The sequence below is a fragment of the Elaeis guineensis genome, chromosome 13, assembly GCF_000442705.2.
Source record: "Elaeis guineensis isolate ETL-2024a chromosome 13, EG11, whole genome shotgun sequence".
NCBI classification, from domain to species: domain Eukaryota; kingdom Viridiplantae; phylum Streptophyta; class Magnoliopsida; order Arecales; family Arecaceae; genus Elaeis; species Elaeis guineensis.
The window spans coordinates 15,426,696-15,443,796 of NC_026005.2; the positions used below are offsets into that span (position 1 = coordinate 15,426,696).

A 17,101-nucleotide genomic window follows, 5' to 3' on the forward strand; every position below is an offset into this window, starting at 1 on the left:
ATTTCTTACGGGCTCTGCCACTGAAAAGCTCCTCGCCACCGAACTGGGTATTGCCTCACTTGTCTTATGGAGTTTATACTCGATATCATTTGGACAAGTTTCCAACATACAACGAACGAAGGATTTCAATCATGTAATGCCAAAAAAATATGGTCCATGCCCGACATGACAAAGCCTCGGATTTCAGGTTGTCATGAGGCCATTGGATTTGGAAGTACAACTCTGTTTGAGCAAACATGAAAGAATGGATTTTCTTTAAGATTCTTCTTCTTTTTTTCCTTTTTTTTTTCCTTCCCCGTTTCCTACTCGTGAAAAATCAGGTGCATCCTTGCCTTCTCGTTCAGATAGCCCCGTTTGGCAAAGAAATATGTTAATGTTTTCTTTTTCTTAGAAAATTAAGGTTAGCTTTAAATAGTTGTTTGATTGCCAAAAATAAAAAAAAGGTTTGGAAATGAAAAGAGTCATAGGATGGCAGAGACAAAAGCGCGAATTTGCAAGATTATAGCCAATGTTAGAAATTACAATTTCCTGATTTTACAGCGTTAATGAAGTTCCCATGTACACTCGTTACCATGCACAAGATAGCATCATATATAATCTATAGTTCCAAACTCCAAAAAATACCATGATTTTTTGGTTGAAAATCCTAAAACACCCTTGCACGTTAAGTGGGAATTAGAGTTTTGACATGCATATAGAACGTTCAAATGTCACAACACTAGAAACTAAAACTTGGAGATGGTACAGTATCGTGATAACTTTTTTGAATATTTAAACCCCGGACTCATTGTATATAAGTGCCTTATGAGCAAAAGCTAATTTTCTCTTGGTCAGAAAAAGTTCTTTCAAGATTATTATTTCTCATTTAACTCTGTCGGTGAACGTTAAAAATTAAGCCAATCCAATATATCTTCGACACAGATTCATCAGAATCACCGAACAATATAATGTATTACCATCTTAGAGCCGCTTGGATGCGTAGTTTCCCAATTCTAGAGTTTTCATCCATGACCTCATCCACGACCCCTGAAACAAGAGTTTGAGCACAAATTTGGAAGTCCAAAAAGAAACGCAATCATTGGCTAAAAGTATTGATCTTAGTTGGGAGAATTAAAGATACTTCCACAATCCACTAAAAGATCAAACAGGATACCGTGTAGACATGCTTTTGGATCTCTGGTCTCCCATTATTCTTATAGTAGGGAGAATGAAAGAGAAACATCATTTCTATGTAAACAATATAATAAAATAGGAAAACCAGATTAAATGTAAAACTTTATCTTTTTGGTTAGATATAGCAAGATGCACAAAGAAACATAAAAAAACAGCTTAATGCACAAGGCTTTCTGCCATTGCAAGGTCCAGAGAAAGAACTGTCCATCAGTGAAAGGTTACTCTCCTTCCCTAGGCTTTCCTCCTCGAACTACCTTTTATTATAGGCAGCCTCAGTCAGATGTAAGCAACCATTTCCCCCACGTGAGAAAAAGCTGTTTCCTTATTTTGAAGTTGTGACCTCCAGATCAAAGCGAAACAACTTCATCCTACCAAGGCTTGCCCTCAAAATGCACACCCCACATTGTGGCAGATTTTCACAGTATTGTTTATTGTGGTGGAAACAAACCTCCTGAGGCCTGACGGAAAGAAAGTGTACTCGGGGAATCAATCCTCACAATAACCTCTTCACCTCCAGATTCATCACTTGAATTGCCTTCAACAGCCTTTGTTTTTCTTCTTCTGACCGGCAGTGGAGTGGTTGAATTCAATTTGGTGGAGTCTATGGAGCACAGCCTCCTGTTGATGCCACCTCCTTCGGATTGGACAGAAAGGAGAGGTCGGGCATGCACCGTCCTTGATGGAACTCTAGGGTATGACAAGCTGTGTGTATAATTAGCTTGAGAAATCCTCCTTAAGTTTCTGGAGTGCCTATACATGTCATTCACCTGTAGTTCATTGTTCCAGCACAACCATTGTGTTAGGTCCAAAATTGCAATTGAAGAAAGCCAGGCATGATGCAAATAATTGGCCTACATACCATGCTTCCATAGATGCTCAACTCCATTGCCTTGGCTGACAAACTAATCGGTTGCTTGTCAGATTCATCAGGACTCTGATTACGTCCCTTTGCTTTATATAAACTTTCAGGCCAGCTAAGAAAACCTCCATGCTCTCGGCTTAGGCTTCGCGGAGGTTCAATGGCAGCTTGGGAGACCCATGATGCAGACGTCCTCTGAAGAACACCTTCAGCCTCAACTGTACCTATGTCGAAAAAGATCACCCTGGCTCTTGTTTCAACCTGATACCAGGATCCCATGTGACAGAAGCTCTTGTTGTTCGAACCTGCAATTTCTTCTGCAGTTTAATTGAGGATAACTGAGATTGAAAGACTACCATCAGTTAAAATATACCCTCCAGTTAAAATTGTTAGCTTTTACTGATACAGTTGTACTGTCTGAATAAAATTCATGACAAAGAGTCATTAATTAAATTTATCACTACATGAAGTATTAAAGTGATTTTTTTTTTTAATTAGCAACATGATTAATTTTGCTGAAAAGAAGAGAAGAGAGTACATTACACCCAGATAGTGTTTGCTGGTAAAACAGAATCTACAAAGATCTGAGCCACAATCCTACTAGGAAAATTCGCACCCGAACCCTATTAGATAGAGCATATGATGAATTGGCTGAAGCAACAATGTGCTAATGACTTGTTTTTGTTTTGGCTATTAAGTCATTTTACATTCTAAAATACATCAGTTTTTCCATTTCATTTTTCATCTCCCCTACCTTTTTTATAATTATTGGTACTATATTCAACTGGCTTCATGTGGATAAGACATAGGTATGGGATCACATTTCTTGGTGTCTACTTGCCTCTGACCAAATAACTTGGTCATTAGAGGTTCAGTAGTAGGGAAGCAAGGTTTCTTTTTTTTCTTTCTTTCTTTCTTTTTTTTTTTTTTAACGGGCCGGCAACTTGTAGAGCACATTGCAGATAAAAAAATATAAAGTGAAAATTTTCCTTCAATGTTCCTCTATTTTATTATGATATGCCATAATTTGCTGCATTGTAAGTCCCAAAATATGTAGTAAGACTGTTTATTGGCCATCCACCAAAGTAAAACTAATGTTCGAATTGCTGTAAGAAAATAAGTTATTCATATAAATAAATAAAATTAACTCTCAATAACCTGAAGATTCTAGATCGAGAAAGCTATGGTCACTGTGTGATGGAACCAATGCTGCAGGAGGTGTAATCAAGTCTTGCTGACCATCTTGGGTCTTTATAAATCCTTCTAACAAAAAGCCAATGGAATTGTGTCTTATTTCTATGACCTCTCCTCTTATATAAATGTTCATATCTGATCTTTCAGAAACAAGACCTCTCAGCTCTTGCATTGTCATTTTTTCAAACATCTGGGGAAGTAAGAGTTTGGCTATGACTATAGCACTTTCCTGCAAATCAAATGTGCAAACTGTAAATACAAGAATAGGAAAATGGAATCACTTTTAACTTTAAAATTTGAAAGTGCACATCAAGCCTCACACTCCAATATATCTTGCCTCAAATTTATATTTAGTTGCAACTAACAGTACACATACTCCCGAAACTTTAATCGCAAAAAGACAAATAAAAGACTATCGCACATTATCTAATTCGAAAAAAAATTGCCATCATGCATATAAGTACTCATGTCAGAAAGTACGCCGCTTGGTTTTACCATGCATCCTATACTGTGGTTATGATTATCCCCAAAAGAAATCTGGCATGCGCTCCATTCAGTAATAAAACTTAAAGAATATCTTTATCTGGTGTTTCACATCTTCCTTCTCCTTTTTTATGCCCCTTAAGATATACGTTGCCTTTTAGCACTTTCTTCGAGCATTTACCTATCTCATATAGCCTTCAGGTTTTCTACCGCATCACTACAAGACTTGTTGAGTCATCAGCTACCCTGGTCAGATTGCATTCAGAAACCCATCCATACCCTACTGTACTGGCAGTATCTCTGTAATGCTGAGAATAATGTTGGTAATCTGAAAACACATGAATATTCCCATGTAGGTTTATCATGAACTGCAAACATAATTTCCCTGTTAAATAATCATGTTATATGACTATGAAAAATCACTCTAAGTTATGATGTGCACATGTTCAGACTGCAATCAGAACAACGATCTAGAAGTGATGATCCTAGATTTTCATAAGTTAAAAGTTGTTTTGTTTGTTCAAATATACCTACAATATGAGGTTGGATGCAAAAGAAAAGTTCATGGTAATAAAAGCTTAAAGCTAATATAACGATGAACAATTAGATAAAAGAAGCTGAATATTGAAAATACTTAAATGTAAGTAGACCAGAAACTAGCGTATGTAATTTTTGCACAGTAGCCATGATTGCTGCTACTCATTATCTGTAGCTACAGTAGAAGTTGTTTGCATGTACAAAAATGGAATGCAAATATAATAGATATCAACATAAACATGAGATAAGACATATATACCTGCCATAGAAAATCTTCAATAGGGGGGCCTGATCCAAGTAAGGACAGTATCTTTTCAGTTTCAATAAAGAAACAGTGTACTACAGAGTCTGTGATCATATCGCAAATATAAGGCTTTCCAGTTAGCACTTCATATAGGCCCAAGGTGGTTCCATGTGAAAAAGTTGGATGTAACGAATGTTTGTTGCTCAGACTCTTACTTGTCCACTGCAGGTGGAAAACGAAGATTTACTACCTCATACAAAGAACTGCCAAATCATAGGGCCTGATGATATTAATTATTATTTTGGTATTAAAACTAACCTTAACCACTCCTACTGATATCAGCCACATCCCATTTGGCCTGGAACCCTCTTTATACAGCGTCACACCACGAGTTTTCATTATTTCTTTCGTAGATACTTCAATTGGTTCACGGACTGCAGAAGGCAGTGCACCCAATAAAGGATGTGCACTTAATAGATCACTTACTTTTGGCATTTTCACCAAAGGTGGATTTCTTAGAAGCTTTTTTAAGTCAGTCTGCAATGTCAGATGAAATTTTATGCTCCTTAGTAACAGCAGAATGTTAGAAAATTGATTGGACTAACAACATAACTAATAAACAACATTTATTAAAAGCACCAGCTACCTGCACAATATCATCAAGATGATCCATCTCTTTTTTTTCTAGTAACCCAACCTTCTCAAGATTTTGCACATATTCACTCAGATGTTTCAATATTGAATATGTTACTTGTCTTGTTTTCACAACACGGAGAACCTGAAATTATTCCAAACATGTTTATATAATCATTGCTGACAAGATCTACTATAACATACTAAAATGAAACAAATATGCTTCGCTTAGAACAAATATTTCAATGGCAATATATATGTGTGTGTGTGTGTGTGTGTATCTGATGCAAGTGAGTCAAATCAATGAAAGAAATTGTATATACAAGTCGAGAAATGATGCTGGAATGTGACCATGAAGCTTATTGATTTCATAGAAACAATTCCAAACAAGTTTGTCGGAGCTAATGATGTTGGTGCAAACAATGATTTGGATACCTGAGGAAATGTGACATGAACATCTTCCAAGAACTTTCTAGCTTCCTCCCCCTCAGCGTTGCTTTCATTAATAACAGTAGTAGCAATTTCACTGTCACCTAGCATAGGAACAGCAAATTTTCAAGATTGCATTAGGTGCAGATAATCATGGACAATTCAAATATTCCTATTATTACACAAGATGCCGGAGATGTTTAAGAACGGATGTAACAGATAATATGCTCCTAATTGCATAATAACGATAAAATAATCAAGTCTTCCTGTCTGTGAGCAATTTGATCCAACAGGTCCTATCTTTGCACATGACTTTCTTATTGTCTTATCCAGTTTCATTTCACTCTCTTATGGATATATTACCTTTTCCGGGCATGTAACTAAAACTAGAATTTCCTTTTTGCCAAGAAAACATACACAAAACCATCTCAAGACAACAGGGTATGCCAAATTTCTGGAATCCATGGAAATAATTTGCTAATATCTGTAACATACTGTGAAAATTACTTTATCACATACACAGCAATGTTTCTTAACAGGACTGGCACCGGAAATGTCTAATAACAAGAAGAGAAAAAGAAAAGAAAATAAACTAGCACATAAGGACACATGCAACATTATGGCTACTGAGGAATGTACTTACCAATAAAATCACGAAGTTGCCTCCTAGCTATTCTGTGAGCACGAAGAAATGCAGCGCATATATAACATGCTGACTCCAACCTTTCTACTGTGAAATATGTGATCAGCCTTCGAGGGAGTCTGCTCATTTGGAGGAATCTATAATAGCTTGGAAAATGTACATTTGACTTTAAACCCTTCCAATCACCTAGAGGTTCACCAGATACCACATCCATAGCCTCATCAACAGATCGCATCAGAAGAATTGCAGTAGTCTGGGTTATCCTTCCCTCTTCAAGCATTCCCCAGTAAGCAGCCTGCACACCTGAACAGGAAATAACTTCAGATGTATAACAATAGTTTTTTATTTAATCAATACTTTGCACAGAAATGGCATGCTCAGTGGTAAATTAGGTCCCACTAAATGCGGATCATCTGACAATAACAAAAAAATTGATAAAAAGGGAATAAGCAAAACCCATACATGAATTTCGATCAAAATCAATAGCAGCTCAACATGCGGTTATAGGAGAAGCAGGCAATCAGTTTGTAACACAAATGCAACTGCATGTATCACACCACAAGGTCTGTGCACAATGAAATAGAGTAAGCATGAGATGGAGAAAGCACCATACACCAAGCAATAAGATAATTCAAAAGACAGCAACACTTTCTCCAGAAAGTAATAAATATAACAAAGAGTACATAAATCTGTCTCAAGCAGTGATCTCCAAACCAACCAGAACCAGTGGTTTGGCCCATACTGAACCAAATTGGTACCCAATCGAAATGGCTCAGTAGATTGGATTGGTTTGAGAGCCTTTGATGACTCCTTGTTCGCTTCACCATCAGATGCTACTTGCTGCTCCCCTATTTGATGCCGGCCGTCACCCGTAAGCCTACCCCTCCTGCATCCACAATGGCTCTCCAAGGATACCGACCCTCCCTAGCGAACATTAACCCTCTCCCATGGACCCCAAACCTCCGGTGGCCCTCGATCAAAGCCATCCCACTGGATCTTGACCGATTTGAAGGGATTTGCCATTATGCATGGTGTCCACGCTTCTAACCAGCCAGAATATGAGAGATTTCTCCTAAAATCTTTGCTTAATTCGAAACAACCCCTTCTCTCCACCCGATGCCACCCTCTTCGACACCATGATGCTACACCGGTAAGCCTCCCCAATCTCCCTCCCCACTTCTCTCTCTCTCCCTCTCTCTCTCTCTATTTCGGTACACCTCGGAATAGCATGGTAGAAGCCCATACTGTGCTAAACTGATCACCAACCTATACGAGACCTGAAATCGGTTCAACAGATTATAGTCTCAAGTGTTCCGATAAGCATATCTGGTATTTAGAACTAAACAAATTTCCATCTTAAACCATAGTTTGTAAAGGCACATGAAGACTATTTGAAGGCAATAGGCAAACCTAGCAAGGCAAAGGAAGTTAAAATGACATCTTCTTCCAACAAGAGAAGTTATAATAATTGTAAGGACCATGAGGTACCATCATATGAAAAGCTGAATGCACTATGGAATTTTTCTTCATTTTTTATGGCTAAGAAGGGTTAGAGACCTAAATCTCAATGTTCTTTTTTTTTTTTTTTGTATATCAACTAAGTTATGGACATAATGCCATTCAGTTCAAAAGTGACAATACTGTTAAATTTTGTTGCAAATTAAATTGGAACCAGAATAAAAAAAATCATGGTCAGCCATACCACCATGAACATCTAGCTCGGGGCATGCCCGACCATACCACCTCTAATCCAGGATGGTTTGGCATTTCAACATGAGACAGATCCTAAATCGCATAGTTCTAAACCATACCAAGCAGAACTGCTTGGTTCTATTCAGTTCAAGGTAGTTTGGGCCCTATTTTGCCTTAAATGATTGAGGAGGAGGCAAAGAAGGCTCTTGTGTCTTCTCTGCCTCTCTCTATTTTTTTTCCACTCAAAAATAGTAGGAAAGGAGGGGATTTTTGTGAATTTCCACAAAAATCAAATCCAAAATTAGGTAAAGGGCCCTCTCCCCTTCCCTCCTCTTTTTTCTTTTTCATGCTAAAAATCAGCCAAAATGGGAAACAATCAGGGACATCATGCCAAAATTTTAGATTTTAGCATGATTCTATAATGTGTTGTAAATCTACGAATTATCTACGTAATGCAGCCAAAATCATAATTTTTGGGCAATCATCCAAAATCCTAAGAAGGTTGGCAATCTAGATCCTTTCACAGATATTCCTATAATGGCTGCAAATGCAACTAGCCTACCTTCATCTTGATCCACAGCAAATAGAGGAACCACCTCACATGGAGGCACTTTAATGACTTGGTATATGTTTATTACAATCTAAGGCTCAATTAAGTTTAATGAAGAGGAAGCAAGTTGAAGAATAACAATTCACTTCATAATGATTTCACATATGATAAGAACGAACAGATGATTGGTTGGTTTGAGGGCCACCAGCAACAGTCAAAGCTTGACAATCCAGGATTGTCTCTTTGACTGACCAATATTATATCAAGGAGATTGGGGTGTGTGCAAAACAATCAGCATTATAACACATGCCACACTCACCTCCAACTGAGCAGCCACAGAGTTCAAGGGGAGTCGATCATCATCACATGGCTCCATATATGGGACATCCTTTCGAAAGATTGGACAGAGAGATGGTACCCACTCTATTAAGTAGGTAGGACCAGGCAAGGTGATAGGTATGGTCAAACCATCCAACAGAGCAAAGAGAACAGAGGTATCCAAGGAAGGAAGGCAGTTCCTAAAAGTCAGTAAGGAGGAGGAAGGGGAAAACCTATAGTTCCATTGAAGAGAGTGGATGAGGAGTATATACACTCTGATTTGAAGACTAGTGAGCCCTTGGATGATGGGCTGCCTAGATCATCTAGCAATACCAGCAAATGATTATAATGATAATGTAAGCAACGGTGCATCTGGTACCCAAGGATAGAGATATGGACATGGCATGGCTATATATGACTCATAGTCCTAGGATCTTCGATTCATCAATAAGTCTAAGCTCAGTCATGACATACAGGATAAGGACTGGACACAACCTGGTATAGCCCACGAGGATACCATGGCATATAGGAGATGGGGCTCTCGAGCTCGTTCAGGGAATAAAGCCGCTATAGCAAATAACCTTGAATATGGAGTAGGGTCTCTAGACATATCTAGATATTAGTTGTATTCCAAATCCTATTCTACATGGCCAGGCTATGACCTGCATAGATATCTTTCATCTAGGGCATCGTATTCGAGTAGCTACTACCCTCCATACTGTAGGTAGCTCATGGCTTGAATGTCGCTGCAGCATATTCAGATGGTCAGTACAGTATCAGATAGAGGATCAATATTAGGATGGCTATCCAACAAGTGCAGCTTATGAGATGCAAGGACAAGGGGCAGATTATCTAGAAAGTTAGTAATATCCTAGGTTAGATAATGACCATGATCCAACGTCTACCAGGAACATAGACACTCCACAAAATTTTAGATGTTTGTATGCATTTTGCACGTTATGTCCATGTGATAATATATGATATGTGTGTTCAATTAAATGTATTCATGCATTCAATTATGTTACAATTGCATTAATTGTACTTCAAATCCATTAGATGACAAAAAAGACATCAAAACAACAAACTCTTAAATTAAACAGTCACAAGATTAAAATAGTAACTGAAAATAAAAAATGGCAAAACAAAAAAATAAAAAAATAAAAAAATAAAAATGGCATATTGGTCAGATGATCAGTATGCTATAGCATACTGTCCATTGTATCATACATAAATAATACCACAGTACTGATCACCAACTGATACAACACCGAGTATCAGTTTGGCAGACCTTGAGTGAAATACAAACACAACAATCTATATACTAAAACATCTAATCTACAATGAAGAGAATGACTGGCAGAGTTCCAACACCATCTTCAAATAATATTAGCAATTGTAAAAAATCAATCAACAAATTTCAAGGTTACGACTGTTGTAAGTCAAACAATCTTTGAGATGAGTTTTCAACCTTAGACAATCAGCTTGTACAGACATCTATCCATGCAGTCTTGCACTATTTTATGCTATCCATGAAAGGCTTTGAATCAACATTTTGTTTTGGAGCATGATACCAAGGACCCAATAGGAGAAACACAATAATTAATATTTAAACTGTTTCCAATGAGACCAATTTCATGTGCAATAGAATAATATTTATGCCAACATTCTGAAGGTTGATGTTAATACTCAAAAGTCAAGTTAATTAAGATCATATAAAGAATGTGCATACATCAAACTAAAAAGCAAATAAACCTTCAGTCAATAATAGTCATGCGCTAGAGGTCTGAAAAATTCTTGATCTCTCTATTGACCTCCAACCAATCATGATGTATATAGCTTGGCGCCAAGCCCCAATAAAAGATCAATAATTTGGTGCCACGTACCTCATGGAAAAAGAGATAGATAACATCAACCATTAGTGGGTGACATAGCTCAATACATGCACTTCCATATAAAATTAAAGCCAATGGCATGAACACATGCTAGCAACAGATGTGTAAACTAATTCCTCAAGCATTCTTATTTACAGCTGGCTTTCATGTTACTTGAAACTTTTCTAAATCCTCCATCACAACTTTCGTCCATGTAACCATGGTTCGCCAAACCAGTGCCAAACCTACTGGCGGCTGACCGAGACAGTTCCAGCATTTAAAACGAGAAAACAGCAAGGGAGAGAGCGAGAAGGAAAGAGAGGAAGAGAGAGAAGACAGGAAGGAGAGGGAGAGGGAGAGGGAGAGGGAGAGAGCCTTCGGAGGTCATTGGAGGCAACTGAGCTCACTGTGCTGCTGCCAAGCTCGGTGGAAGCTGGAGGACAGAGGGAGGGAGGAACATGGAGAGGGAGAGGAGGCTACTGGAGGCCTCCAGAGGGCTGGCAAGGCCGTCACGCCGCCGCCAAGGCCAGTGAAGGTCAGAGGAGGAGCTCTGCAGTCCTCCCGATCAAAATAGGGGCTTCAGCCCCTATTCTTTTTTTTTTTTTTTTGGAATTTATCAGATAAAGCCAGCAACACAATTGCGAACTTCACTATTTTTTTTTTTTTGAGATTTTCGGTTGAAGTCAGTCCCCTCTCCCTCTCCCTCTCCTTCCCCCCACACCCTCCTCCAGCTTCCACCGAGCTTGACAATAGCATAGCGACCTCGGCAGCTTTCCAGCAGCCTCTAGAGGCTCTCTCTCCCTCTCCCTCTCCTTCCCTCCCCCCTCTTTCTCTTCCTCTCCCGTTCTCCCTCCACCCTCTCTATGTCAATTTGAGCTTGGTATAGAACGGCACAAGGAAAATACCGAACCGTATCACCAGCAAACCAATTTGGGCTCAGGTACCAACATGGCAAACCTTGCATGTAACCTTAGAATTTCCCTCCTTTTACTACCTATCTTTAAAGCCCCTAGATCAAAACTAATAGCATTTCATTGCCAAAATTTGAACCCAGACATCTAGAAGCCACAAAGATAGGAAGCAAAGCATATTGACCAGTAGGCATGAAGTTGTGTAACGTCCAAAACAAGCAGAGACAAATAAAAGAAAACAAAAGGATGTAAGAGCAAAGCCACTACAAATGCTCTTAAACAGACAATCTAAGGAAAAATTCCATGAAAATAACAAACACAGAATCCCTTAGCTTAGAAAGCAATTCTAGAGACTACCAACCACAACTAATTTTCATCAGGGAATGGTTTCTTTTTCTTCCAAACTTCCTACCACATGATGCCAAAGCAGGGATAGCCGAATCATGCCGTACCAGCCAGTTCAAGGCATATGGAATCGATTACCAATAAGGTTCAACCATTTGAAACAAGATATAAAAGCCTCAGTCCCATGGTATTTTGTATCGGCCCGAACCAACCAGTACACCCGATACCGTACCGTACCAATGGGGAACCGGTCCGATTCAGGCCAAATTTTCGAAAAAAGATTTGAACCGGACAGAACCAATAAGTTCCGTATGGTATCGACCCAAACCGCCTGATATCGGTGGTTTGGTCCGATACAGTACAATACCAATTCGATCTGATTCGACTCAATTTTTTTTTCTTTTTTTATGTTGTTAGGTGGGATTTTTTTGATTTTTTTTATTATCGTTACGGGCCGGTATGGTACCGTGGGATTTTTTTGATTTTTTTTATCGTTACAGTCCGGTACCGTACCATACCGGCTGGCAACCGGTACAGGTTCCGATATCGAGTCTGTGTACCTTGCTCGGTCCTATTTGAAGCTTTGTTTGATGCTTCGTCCCTCTTCAAAGCCCTCAATCCACATAGTGAGGGTGGTGGAAGAAACATCCAAGTGAGTCTATCTCTCCCTCCAGATAAGTAGAAGAAACATCTAGGTCAATCTCTCCCCCACCCCACCCCTCTCCCTCTCTCTCTCCCCCTTTTTCTCTCTCTCAGTCCCCTTCGTCGGATCCAAAGCTCTCGAAGCTCCCCTAAGGCCTTTGCCTCTCTCTCCCTACTCTCCTTTCCGTTCCTCTCTCATCCTCCCTCTCCATCTTCTCTCCCTCTCCCTGTTTCATTACACTCCGGCATGGTACAATATAGGCCCACACCATACTGAATCAATTGCCAGCCAATACGAACTCCATTACCAGTTCGGCAAACCTTGGCTAAACGGAAATAGGGCCTTCCACATCCACGTAATTAGATGACTAAACTATAATGAAGAGGCTAGAGATAGAAATAGGGAATGAAAAAGATCATAATCAAACAGCCACTAGCACAGTACAATCTTCAACAATTTAAAAAGATAACTAAGCGTCTAGAGTGATGAAAAGAAATAAGTGTATACAACAGCTGTTAGATGACATCATGAAAGAAGACAACTATATGTGCAAGAATGTAGCTAACTGAACACGTGTATGTGTGCACACATGTATTCTTTCTGGTGCACAACTGATGCAGGACCAAACACATGTCCACATCATGTCCTCACAATATGAAAACAACAGGAATATGAAAATGTGAGACAGCTTACCATTTAGAAGGCGTACTCGAATGTCTCTCAAATTCATAGACTGCAGATGATACTCGTTTTCAGCAACAATGTGAGGATGTACCTGTCCTTCATCCATGTTACTTAAGCAAGTGATATATCTCTGCACAGTGGACCAATCAGCAGGCCCTAGTTCCTCATCATCACCAAGATCACCAAATGCCTCTAATGCCTTGTTTAACATTTCATACCTTGTATAGTTCAATATACGAATCTGCAATTACAGGCAGATACAATGATAAAATTGCAGTAAGATTCCAACATAACTATGAATGAGATCTAAATGCGAAACTGCATCTATCATCCCCAATTTGACAAACTCAAGAATAATTACATCGAGCCAATTTCAGAAGCAAACAATGCATAATTGAGATGTCTCATCCAGCCATAGTCACTCCAAGGTCCCATGTACAACTTTGAAACCTTGCAAATATCACTGCCCACGCACACCCCCACCCCCCAACCCAAAAAAAAATCCACCCCAACATTTTTAGAGATCGAGAAAGAGAAGAAAGACAGAAACATTAGAACAATATAATATGCAATGAAATAGAAAAGACAAAATAAACAACAAAATAACCTTTGTTGCTGAGAGTTTATCCATTTCTAGAAGATGCAACAAGAACTGAGTGGTTGATCCATTGATAATCAGTGTCAGGAAAACAATCCCACCAGTGAAGAATACAAACTGCAATATGGATCATCATATCTGAGGACACCATAATCAAAAAATAACAAGAAAATTTTGGTAACTCTAACACAAATGCATACCAATGTTCCAACTTCTGGTTTGAGATGAGTATGGTCCAAGTTATCGCTAGCACGCTAATAACAATACAAAAACAATTAATTAAAAATAATGAAGCATAAAGGGAAATGCATTCAAGCAGTAGATACATGTCTAATTACAGTATAGAGTGGAGAAAATGTATTGGCATAAAAACAAATATCTATACAACGAGTTTGGTAATATGGATGTCATTAGGGGACCAAGTAAGAATATACATTGAACTGTATACGAGGTGTGCTCACCAGCACAGCAAGAATATCATAAAAGGATATTATAAATATGAAAACCATACATAATAAATTATGCACATGTTCATCCAACCATCTGGCCCACCCCTCAGACTCAAGCATCATGAATTTGCTAAAGGAGATGTAATAAGAGATATTGAACTTTCTAAACGCACAGGAAACAGTCAAACATAATACTAAAACCAACTACATAAATCCTCCGCCCCAGCCCGTATTGGATGTATGCCCTAGAAGCCAGATTGGCCGATACTTGTAAAATATTCTTAAGACATAATTTGTAAAATTAACTTTGATATTAATAAAATTGAAATATTTCAATTCACATTGTGTTTAATAGTATCTGTGAATCGTCCATTGGGTTAATGGATATGATGACACATATTCTCAAGAGTTGAAAATTTGAGACGTATTATTATAGTTAACTCATAAATTGTTACCGATCATAGGATCATCACGAGGACGGTGATCGATCCGAAAGATTGGTGTATGATCGCTTTTTTCGGATAGATGAGTCTTGAATCTACGATGTAGAGACACTGGAGCAAAAGTACAGATGCTTGTTAAAACAAGGATAATGAGCATGACTATTTACGAGCAATCACAATGATATCTACCTTCTCGTCAATGACATGCTCATAGCTGCAGTTGCATATTTAGTTCTCTGACCTGAGGTGCATCGGTCATCCACCTTGAGGGTGCTGTAGTTTGACTACTGAAGGAAAAAAAACTTTCTCCTAGGAAGGTCCAGGTTGCATCTAAAAATTTTTCTATTCATCTACATGATTAAGGATCAAATCCTTACCTGATTAGCAGCGGAACCAGAGATCAAATCTCAATTTATCTGGATTAAACCTTCACGGAGGCCTGAATATGCAGATTCTCTACTTCGCATGCACGCTAGACGCCGCAGAAAAGTGGGATGAACTCCAATCCAATTACCTTTGCAAGCCAACCAAATGAGGGAGGAGATGTACTGGTGTGACACCTCACATCAGCAAATGGGATGCCCAAGAAAGATCCACGCCCAAAAAGAAAAGGCGGCAACAAAAGGAGAGATGTAGGAGAAGATTAAGGATCTCTCTCTTCACACGCCTCTCTCTCTCTCTTCTCTCAATCTAATTTGTTTGCTATGCATCCATAGGTAGAAACCCTCTCTATTTATAGATGATTCTCATGACCCAATGAGAGTAGGACTCTTAACTCAAATCTGATTTAAATTGATCCAATACTCATGAAAGAAGGATTCCTCCATGAGATAGAATTGCCATCATATATGACAATCAACTTGCACCCACTCCCTCACCCACATGGGGCACCCTAAACCAACTTCATATCAGATGTTGGTCGGCCCACATGGGAGGGTATTCCCAGTGCAAGTAGGAATACTCATAGCTCATTCAAAATGGATCCAATTCAAATCCAATTCAAAGCTGGTTCGAAATAATTTCGAAAGGCTGTCAATCCCAAACTCTTTAGGACTTTTGTACCAAATCTAACTTGAATTTTGGATCCAATTTAAGATTAATTAATTCAGATCTAATTTGAAATTAATCAGCACTTAAATCTAATCTTTCATATGCTCCATAGATCATAGATCAGAAACTATTCATCTCCGGGATCGAACCTGAACCTCATATGTAGTGCTAGCTAGACATAGTCAACTCTTCAATCCCATTTGACCCATAACTTAATTCTCAATCAAGTTAGCTTATATGTTCAATCAAGTCTAGTACTTTCAAATTGGACATATAAATATAGACCAATTTCTTTCTACTTTGTCTGACTTGTGTACGTGACTCCATAGGTTCAAACATTAAACCGGTAGCACAGGAATCAATTCCTGCACTAATCGAGATACCATCTAGCAATGATTTTCGACGTCTAGATAGATCGAATTATCGCAAAAAAATATTGCAGAACCTATACACATGGTTACCGCATAATTCATCTTTTTGATCCTGAATGCTCTAGGATGGTCTCAGGTTCACTGTCACTGAGATTGCTTGATCCGCATTATATTTCAACCTTTCAAATCTATCTCATGGATTATCCTGATCAAGACTTTGCTAAATTGAAATACAGTGATACATCAACTCCAATAATCCAGAGGGATCAATCCAATCTTGATCCACACATAGACTTCACAAGTACTTGACCGTATCCAGTAGCCTTCCGTCACTGCATTAGAAATCCAAATAGTCCGACATCAAAGCACAGTGAGTTGCTTGCAAGTCACTATGAAAATCTCAGATCTGAAGGACACTTATACCCGTGTTTCGCGAACAGCTCTTGACAGCAGAACGCTCAGCAGGTGAGTCACTTGTTCAGTGACGATGTACCCCTATATCTCACCTGTATGCCATATCAGTGTCACAACATTTCTTGATTAAGAGGACAACCAATCCATATGGCACACAACGACCTCCACTCGATAAACGTCATCATCCTGAAATGACGTATCATTTGGTCGCGAACATATTTAAGAACTATACAATAAATCCTCTCTTTATCGCACATTAGCATAGTTCTAAGGACTTCATCACAACACAAGAGTTCAAAGAAGATGTTACTTTGTGATGAAAAATGCTAGAATAACTTTTATTCATTAGACAATAATTCATATACAAGGATGAACTCAATCGTCACACGATTGATTTTAGGACACAATTCCCAACAACTACACCATAACTTGATCTTCTAGCCATATGGAGCCTTGAGATGTATGTTGGCTGCAGTATATTTATTGTAGGAATTAGGTTGCATCAAGATGAAATCTATCAACCTCGGTAGAGGAATAGTCCTATGTAAATCATGAGATTGAGTCCAA

At 38.7% G+C, this 17,101-nt stretch overlaps 1 protein-coding gene across 5 annotated transcripts in view; it reads right to left on the bottom strand.

Moving 5' to 3' along the window:
• Positions 1-1,224: 1,224 nt before the first annotated feature.
• The window catches only part of LOC105056363 (sodium/hydrogen exchanger 7), a 100,983-nt gene continuing 85,106 nt past the window's right edge, over positions 1,225-17,101 (bottom strand). For 3 of the 5 annotated variants that reach the window (XM_029267925.2, XM_010938529.4, XM_029267928.2), the window contains 11 exons: positions 14,008-14,061; positions 13,817-13,924; positions 13,219-13,450; positions 6,196-6,498; positions 5,559-5,656; positions 5,137-5,268; positions 4,809-5,027; positions 4,506-4,712; positions 3,191-3,455; positions 2,033-2,349; positions 1,225-1,940 (listed from right to left, as the gene is read on the bottom strand). In XM_029267925.2, coding sequence (XP_029123758.1) covers positions 1,602-1,940; positions 2,033-2,349; positions 3,191-3,455; positions 4,506-4,712; positions 4,809-5,027; positions 5,137-5,268; positions 5,559-5,656; positions 6,196-6,498; positions 13,219-13,450; positions 13,817-13,924; positions 14,008-14,061 — 2,274 coding nt within the window. In that variant the 3' untranslated portion in view covers positions 1,225-1,601. Of the gene's footprint in view, positions 1,941-2,032; positions 2,371-3,190; positions 3,456-4,505; positions 4,713-4,808; positions 5,028-5,136; positions 5,269-5,558; positions 5,657-6,195; positions 6,499-13,218; positions 13,451-13,816; positions 13,925-14,007; positions 14,062-17,101 lie in introns of those variants that run through there. The other 2 variants (XM_010938530.4, XM_029267926.2) reach the window with 2 other exon arrangements.